The sequence below is a fragment of the Tupaia chinensis genome, unplaced genomic scaffold, assembly GCF_000334495.1.
Source record: "Tupaia chinensis unplaced genomic scaffold, TupChi_1.0 Scaffold000354_1, whole genome shotgun sequence".
NCBI classification, from domain to species: domain Eukaryota; kingdom Metazoa; phylum Chordata; class Mammalia; order Scandentia; family Tupaiidae; genus Tupaia; species Tupaia belangeri.
In genome coordinates, this window is record NW_006159849.1 from 1,236,451 (window position 1) to 1,245,158 (window position 8,708).

An 8,708-nucleotide genomic window follows, 5' to 3' on the forward strand; every position below is an offset into this window, starting at 1 on the left:
TCCAAAAAGAGAAACTGGAACCTTTATCCAGCATGCCTACAAGAGATGAACTGCGTCTGTAGACCTGGAACAGGCCGAGCTGTCCTACTTACTCAGGACAAGAAATGCTTTACCAAGGCATTATCTGGAATGGGACATGTATGGCGAAAGGTGCATACAGTCTGGGTGAACATAGCGGGTCTTCATGCTGCAGTTTATCTTCTGAAGCGCACACCTCAAGCTTTTGCTTGTCCTTCAGAAGAAGATGGAGGAAGAGAAACTCCTTGGTTGTGAAGAGTGAAGATTAGTATCTGTACTTCTTAATACTGGAAATGTCGGCATAAAGAACGTACTTTCTGCAAAGAGCTGAGCAATATTAGTATTATTTTAAAAATGCTTTAAGATGCCTAGTGAAAAGTCTACTAACATGCTTTGGGATTTGAGTTTAGAAATATTTTATTTACAGTCTGTTTTCTATTGTGGCAAGTAAAACACTACACTGGCCTCAAGAAAAGGCCAAGAGCATAACTACAGCATCTTAGGTCAAATCTATTGCCTCTGGAAGCATCTTAGGTCACATCTATTGTCTTTGGAGCTTTGCTATTCTGTTGCTCAAGGTTTCTTTACTTCAACCTCAAAAAGATGAAGCTTTATTATTTTCTGTGCAGTTTTTGTCCCATGACAAGATGAACCTCACAAGACCTACAGGAAAGTTTACCATCTGCCTTAAAACTTAAAATGTGCCATCTGTTCATCAGAATAAAAGAGTACTAAAATATATCAGAGGGATTGCAATGATTTTCTACTGTAAATAATAGAATATTTGTTTGAAAATAGTAGTGGATACTTTGGTAGATGAGGGATGGGACCAGTAAGCCAAATTAAGAATAATTCTGTTCTTTTGGTATATATAAGTGTGTAACTTTTCAAAGCCAAGCATAAACCTGTTGAAAATATTTTTTTGTTAGTTGGTTTCTTAAAAAGACTAGGGAAAAAAAAGGATGTATCTTTGAATGAAAATCTTTTAAGTTGGGACTCATGAGTCTTTTACATGTTGTTTTCTCTTGGATCGTTGTTCACATTGAGTTGCTTTTGCTGTTTCAGCAAGTCCTTACTGAGTTTTGTGGAGAATAACATTATCCAAAAAAAAAAAAAAAAGACATTTCTCCTGATCTCTGAGAATTTGCAACCTAATGGAGGTTAAAACATTTTTTTTTTAAAGTACACAAAAGGCTCTCTATAAGAAAGAACTTTGTGAATAGTGCAGACAAATGCTATTGGGGTATAAAGGAAGAAGATGGCACTTCTAAAATATTTTGTGGAGGAGGTGACATTTTCACATGGGCCCTGAGTGGGAGGAGATTAGATCATGAGAGAGTTAATGGAGGTAAGAGGCAAGGGCATTGTCAGCTCTGGTACATGGATGAGTTTGGGGTGGTGGTGAGTGCTAGGGTCTGAGGGGCACCATGGAAATCCAGCAAAGGATTTTGGGCTTTACTTGGAGGCAGAGGGGAACTTTTGCAAGTTGAGTCATAGGAGTTGGCACAAGTGACTTTAGGAAGAGGAGTCTGATTGCAGACCAGAGTTTTATCAGCTGTAATGAAGCAGCAAATTGTGTGTCCCAAAACTCACTCAACTAATAACTTTGGATCTAACTGGACTACGAGTTTGTAACTAAGGACGTGATCAACAGTGACAAAAAAAACATGGTTACTAAAAGGTCATCCGGTTTGCCCATGAACATCCTGGTTTTAGTCCCCAAAGTCCTGCATGCTGGAAAGCCTGTGAGTACCAGGCAAACCAAGACAGCTGGTTACCTTAAATACAAAGAAATTACCCAAATAAAATACTTTTTAGGGCAGCTATTTTGATTGAAGGATGTGCCCTTCATATCCTTGGGGAAGAATCTATGTCCCTTGATTTTAGAGTGATTACAGAAGCAGGCTACTGGAACACTAGGGGTTACCAGCTTTTTCCCCCACCTCACTCACTGTTCTCTTCACATCAGCACATCAGGACCATGTCTTTGTGCTCATGTCACCAAAATGTAAGAGGAACACCTTTTGAACTTCATCTGGCTTAAAACATGAACTCAGTAAGGGCCAGAGTTGCAGAGATGAGTTGGGAAACACATTTTGGGGCAAGAATCAGCCCAAGGTTTTAATGGAAAACCTGGAAAACCCTGTAACCATCAGGATGAAAAGTGGTCGTCCCAAAGGAGGGAGGAACAGGTTAGAGTGTTCCCCATTCCCACCATCTGGATAATGTCACATCCTTCTATACACATCTTTATTTTTTCCACCATATGAGGAAAAGGTGGGTCATCTGGAGAAGGCTCTAATAAAGGCACAAAGTTGCTTCTGTTTGTTGACCCATCATTCTCAGAGATCTTAAAATATAGAATAGATGGTATGTAACAAAAAAGGTAATAAATGTAAGAACCACTTTGGTAATGATTGCTTAAGACCTATGCAAAGCATTTATAGTGTCCAGCTGGTGGCTATTTTAAAATACTTGCTTTATTTACAGCTTCAAAATATTTCTATTTCTTCCTCCTAAAAATTCTTAGAGGAGGGCTAGCAGGTGGCATGGTATTTAAAGAGCTGGACTCTCATATGGCTGACTGTGGTTTGAGTCCTGGGCCTGGGAGCTGTCTTTCTCACTCTCCCTTTCTGTCTTTCTTTCTGTCTCTGGTCAAATTGAATAATAATAAATAAATAATTCTAAAATTTTTAAAAAATATTCTTAGAGTAGTATACAAATGATGTGCATGGTCTTTTCTTAAATACGGGCAGTGCTTTAGGTGGTGCTTTCATTTGTTGCAAGCTGTTTCCCTGGTGAGGTAATGGATCTGTACATCCACCATCATACTCATGGTTGTCTCCCTGGAAACCAGTGGGACATTCTTGTTACAGACAGCTGTGATGGGAGGCCTGGATGTGGGTTGAATCCAAACAGAGGGGCAACCTCACAGGGGGTTATTAGCAAGGACATACCAACTGGATTCCTGAATGTTCCTGTTATTTCCAGTGTTTTCTTTTTTGGAGAGGTTTTCACTATAGGGCATATGTGCTCGCCAGAAAGACAGAGAGAGACAGAGAGATAGAAAGCAAGAAATCACCCCCCAGGGTGAATGGCCACGCCGCAATCTCTTCTCCTCCATTCTCCTCTTGGGATCTTGGGCATGCCCGCACATATGTCCGGCATGTTTCTTTTTTGGAGAGGTTTTCACTATAGGGCATATGTGCTCGCCAGAAAGACAGAGAGAGACAGAGAGATAGAAAGCAAGAAATCACCCCCCAGGGTGAATGGCCACGCCGCAATCTCCTCCTCCATTCTCCTCTTGGGATCTTGGGCATGCACGCACATATGTCCGGCATGAGTTTAAGCCGCTGGGTGCGGGACTTGAACTGCGGTCAACTACATGGGAGCCCAGTGACATAGCCATTACGCTAACTCCTGGTCCCTCCAGTGTTTTTCATATACTAATTGACAAATTTAATTTTATGCAAGTTACTAAAATTCTTTATACATTTTTAACTGCTACTCAACTCTGAAGGGTGGGTAGGGTTAGTAAGAGTATGGACAAAGGTTGAGAAGTGGCAGCATTTTAGGCAATGGAATAGTATTGGTAAATGCCTGTGGAAGGGAGACAATGTTTCATACTTGAAGAATTGAACTATACATACTAACAGATTAAGTTAGTGATTAAGTGATTAAGTTTGGGGTCTTGATGGCTTAAAGTAAATGAGATATAAAAGAAAATGGTAGAGAATAGCTGATATTAAATGTTTTAAAAAGTTTATTTCTTGAGAGAGAGAGAGAGAGAGAGACAGACAGATTTCCCCAGTAGGCTCTTCATGCCATGATCCACCCCCAGCCTCAGCCAGACTGGATCATGGGCACATGCATCTATGTGCCTTCACCTGGAATATAAAAGGAGCTCACAGGATATGAACTAGGGATCTTCCCATATAGGAAGAGAGATCCGAAAACCTAGTAAAGTATACTGGGAAAAAAAAATCACTCATAGTCTCACACACCCAAATACAAACCATCTTAATAACTTAGTTATTTTTATTCCTTTGTGATCTTCCTATATGTAGTTTTAATAAAGACATTGAAGTCACACTTCACATATCATTTTACATGTTACTGTTTTCTTTTTTTTTTTAAAGAATTAATTAATTATTGTTCATTTTTAATTTGGGTGACGAGAGAGAGAGAAAGAGAGAGAGAAAGCAAGCTGCCAGGTCTGGGACTTGAATCACAGTTGGCCATATGGGAGTCTAGCACCTTAACCACCATACTACCTGCTGGCCCCTTTTGCTGTTTTCTTAAGTTTTAATTTTCAACCTGTGTTTCTATGTATTTTAACTAACTGTCCTTTTTGTGACTGCTTAATACTCCACTCTCTTTAATCTATTGAGCAGGTTCCATCCTAGTTCTCAGGCTACGTGGAAGAAGATCCATGAAAGGGTGTGTGGTCTTCTGACATCCCACAGAGCTCAGCAGCATCCAAACAAGGTTAGGGTTTCTGATAAAAATAGATCTTTGCTGAAACAAAAAATATGGGAACTAGGATGTACAGTTTAGTAGGAGAGACAGATATTAATCAAGTAACCACAGAAATACATTTAAAATTGTGTTGCTTACCAAGGAAAGTACATGGTGTCCTTAGATACATGATGGGGGTATTTGACTTGGGTGGGAGTCAGGGCAGGTCCCCTGAGAAGTACAGTGGAGCATCTGAGAGATGAATAGCAGCTAATTTGGAACACAGTGTTCCTCAAGTGCAGGTCTTGACGTGGGGTCCTTGTAGGGGTCTGAAGAAGACAATCTAGCTGGCAGCATGTACATTCCCCTCCACACAGGAATCCCAATCCAGGGAATACATTTGTCGGTGTGGTCATTGTAAGGCCACAAGATGGAAGAAAGTTTAAAAAAAATGTAGTGAAGTGGTTTAAGCTATTTGACTTCCTCAGGAGTGTGAGAAGTATTTCTGAACCCATGGTAGCTACACACAATACTCTGTGTCTACCACATACACACAGCTGCTAAGTGATTTTTTGCTATTTCAAAAGGATTCAACTGAAAGGTCAAATCTAACCCAGTGGCTGGACTACACCATGCCATGTAGTTGAACTGGCCATCTTATTGAATACTAGGACATGCGCAATAGATTTATAGGATGACACTTGTATTAATATGCGAATATTGATTCCCCTACCCTGATTCTTTCTTCAAAGTCATTGGTTTTACTTTAATTCTCAACCTATTCAAGTAAGGGGATTCCTTTATAATATAACAAGAAAGAAAAAGGGACCAGCAAATGGCATAATGGTTGTGTTGCTGGACTCCCAGGTAGTTGACTGTGGTTTGAGTCCTGGGCCCAGTGGCTTAAAACTCACGCTGGGCACATAGGTGTGTGTGCCCCAAATCCCAAGAATGGAATGGAAGAGAAGGGACTGTGGTATGGTCATCCCCCTGGTGGGTGATTTTTCACTTTCTGTCTTTCTCTGTCAAGAGCACATGCCCGATAGCAAAAATCTCTTAAAAAAAAAAAAGAAAGAAAGAATCTACATTCACACATGTATTGTGAACCCTGCGTACATGGCATACATGGAGTGCACAGTACTCTTACACATCTGGGTATCATCGATCTCTGTTACATTATGGGTAAAGCAATTGCTGGATTTGTTTTTGTTATAGGAAGATTCTACCTCTGAGGTAAATAATACCTTTGAAAGATCAAGTTACCCTCCAAAGAAATACCCACTGCATGAGCCAAGATATTTTTAAGCTGCTAACCTATGTAAGTAAACAGTGTGTTTCTTCGCTTGATTTGCTAAAAGAATTTCAGTTTACTTCCATTTGTATGAAGTAATAAAAAAATGTGGGAGGTGAAACTGCCTTCTTCCTTCACTAGGTATAATAATAGTGCATGTGTCTACTCGCTCTCTCGCCTTGTCTTGTACACTCTGTCCCTCTATTTAGCTAATGGAGCCTCTGACTTTCTTTTTTTAAAATTATTTATTTAATATTATTATTATCATTATTAAATTTGCTATAGGGCATGTGCACTCACCAGACTGTGAGATAGAGATAGAGAGAGAAAGCAAGCCATCAGGTGTGGGACTTGAACTGCAGTTGGCCATGTGAGAGTTCAGCACCTTAACTACCATGCTACCTGCTTCCCCAAGACCCTCTGACTTTTATTCAGCTCCTTGGGCACAAGCTCTGTCTTGCCTCAAGACCTTTGCACATGTTACTTTCTCCACCTGAAATATCTCTTACTGACTCTGCCTGGATAACTTTTGTGTGTGTGTGTGTGTGTGTGTGTGTGTGTGTGTGTGTGTGTAGCAGTTTTTGCTATAGGGTGCTTGTGCTCACCAGAAAGAGAGAGAGAGACAGAGAGACAGAAAGTGAGAAATTGCCCCCAAAGGGGACTGGCCATGCCACAATCCCTTCTCCTCCATTCTCCTCTGGGGATCTTGGGCACACATGCACACGTGCCCAGAGTGATTTAAGCCACCGGGTCTGGGACTCAAACCATGGTCGACTACATGAGAGTCCAGTGACATAGCCTTTATGCAAACTGCTGGTCCCGACCTGGGTAACGTCTATTTGACACTCCCTCCCACTGCAATGTGTAACTTAGCATCCTATACTTTGCTTTCATGAAGTATGACATTGTTTATTATTTTATTTTCATTTGGGCTGATTGTTTAAAAATCAGATCTCCTCCATGAGATCAGGGACACTGTCTTTATTCCTCACTACTTCATACTCACCATTTAGTGTAAAGCAATGGAATCCCATTTATCTTTTCAACCACTCATTCTTCTTCTTTTTTTTTTTTTAGCTATAGGGTGCGTGTGCTCCCCAGGAATCCAGATGGAGACAGAGAGATAGAAAGCGAGAAATCACCCCCCAGGGGGGATGGTCACACCACAGTTCCTTCTCTTCCATTCTCCTCTTGGGATCTTGGGCACACACTCAGACGTGCCCAGCGTTGAGTGCCCAGCGTGAGTTTAAGCCACTGGGTTCAGGACTCGAACCATGGTTGACTACATGGGAGTTCAGCGACATAGCCATTACACCAACTGCTGGTCCCTCAACCACTCATTCTATGTGTGCCTTGAACAAGATCCTGCCTTCCCACCCCTACCCGACTTGCTTCACTTGATCTCCCACTAGGGTTGCTGCTCAGTCAATATTTTTTATAAAGAGATTTAGATAGAAAATCTCTGCTGTAGGCTGTGAGTTTCTTAAATATGAGGGGTTTGGAACATCCCTGACCCTGTACTGACTCCCTCCTTGCTCAAAAGTATTTATTCTATAGAATACAATTGATTGAAGCATGTTTAATAGTTCAACTCCGTAATACCTGTCAGTTTGGAGTAAATTTACTGTGTACCAAGGACTGTACTAACTCCTCATAATTAAACTTTTTGCAAAAGATACTCTGAGTATGATGATGATATTAATTAAAGAGGGCAAGTTGCTCAAAGTCACTGCTGCTCATTGTCTTATTCTGCTCTGAGAATCAAGGGGAAGAGGCTCAGAGACCAATTGTTCTCATGGCAGAGCTATATGCCAAAATTAGAGTGGTATGAAATCATCTTTTTCTCTTTGATTGTGTAAATTACTTGCCTTTTTCTCAGCACCACATGTACCATGTGATGTTTCATATTTTCCAGGGGAAAATGAATGAAGGCTGAAGGAGGATCATGAAGCAAGTCACTTATCAAAGCAACTGACACATCCTTAGAGAAATGAGCAACATTTGTTGTCTGTATTGAGTCACTGGTGTCTAGCCCCCTTTAAATCAAACCTTGTACTCAATCTTTTGTGCCCAGGTAAGAGTTGTCCATTAAAGTGTTTGCTGTTTGGGCTCATATTTTCTTGTAGATAGGTTGTATTTTAGTTTGTGTGTTTATTTTGAGCACAAAATAGAGAATAACAATAGTTGGGTGGCAGGTGCTATGGAAAGCATTCTTAGAATTCTGATGAAAATATCAAGATATCTTTTCAAGTGCTCTTAATATTTGGCACTGTTTGTGTTCTTGAAAAGTTCTTTCTCCCACCTTTCTTCCCTTCCCCTCCCTCCCTGAGTCCTCCTTTTTCCCTTCCTTTGTTCCTCCCTCCCTCTCTTCCCTTCTTCTCTTCCTTCCTTCCTTTCTCAGCATAAATTTTATGTAAACTAGAGGAAGTTGCTGTTTTGAGGACTAACATGTTGTTGTCGGTCAACCTATTTTCTCCTTCTGGTAAATCTGTTCTTTTTTTTAATTTCAATTTATTTATTTGCATTCATTCACCGTACATCATTACAGCATACAAAATGAGATTTTCCATCCAGAGTACACTGTATATTGTCTCAATCAAGCACATCAACAAACATGTTATTGTCAGCAAATAATTTTTTATTTCTTGTTTTCTGTATGTTTTGATTTATTCCCCCCTCAATCCTTGATTCCCTATTTCTTACCCTCTGCGATCTCCCACTCTCCTCCCACACTGTCTCTGGTATCTATGTTTGCTTTCTATACTGTTTTCCTCCCACATTTTATTGAATTACTAAAGACCTTAATTAATCTAAATATTTTCATAGCAAACACAGGTGATATATACATTTCCATGAACACAAGTCTAACTTTACGCATCTTATAAAGTAGCACCTAGCTGGGGCTATATATCTTACTGCAGTCATTGAATAGATTTTTTTT

General features: G+C 40.2%; 2 protein-coding genes and 1 long non-coding RNA gene across 5 annotated transcripts in view; all 3 read left to right on the top strand.

Moving 5' to 3' along the window:
- Nucleotides 1-280, top strand: part of LOC102469146 (THUMP domain-containing protein 3) — a 1,292-nt gene extending 1,012 nt beyond the window's left edge. The window contains exon 2 of the mRNA XM_006152499.1: nucleotides 239-280. Coding sequence (XP_006152561.1) covers nucleotides 239-280 — 42 coding nt within the window. The remainder of the gene's footprint in view (nucleotides 1-238) is intronic.
- SPATA6L (spermatogenesis associated 6 like) overlaps nucleotides 1-8,708 on the top strand; it is a 100,896-nt gene that overhangs the window by 84,570 nt on the left and 7,618 nt on the right. For all 3 annotated transcript variants that reach the window (XM_014589324.2, XM_006152425.3, XM_006152426.3), the window contains 3 exons: nucleotides 4,413-4,506; nucleotides 5,692-5,794; nucleotides 7,683-7,841. In XM_014589324.2, the coding sequence (XP_014444810.1) occupies nucleotides 4,413-4,506; nucleotides 5,692-5,781 (184 nt within the window). In that variant the 3' untranslated portion in view covers nucleotides 5,782-5,794; nucleotides 7,683-7,841. The remainder of the gene's footprint in view (nucleotides 1-4,412; nucleotides 4,507-5,691; nucleotides 5,795-7,682; nucleotides 7,842-8,708) is intronic.
- Nucleotides 459-757, top strand: LOC114008530 (uncharacterized). The gene is made up of 2 exons (XR_003550049.1): nucleotides 459-521; nucleotides 553-757. It is a non-coding gene; the product is annotated as an uncharacterized LOC114008530 (long non-coding RNA).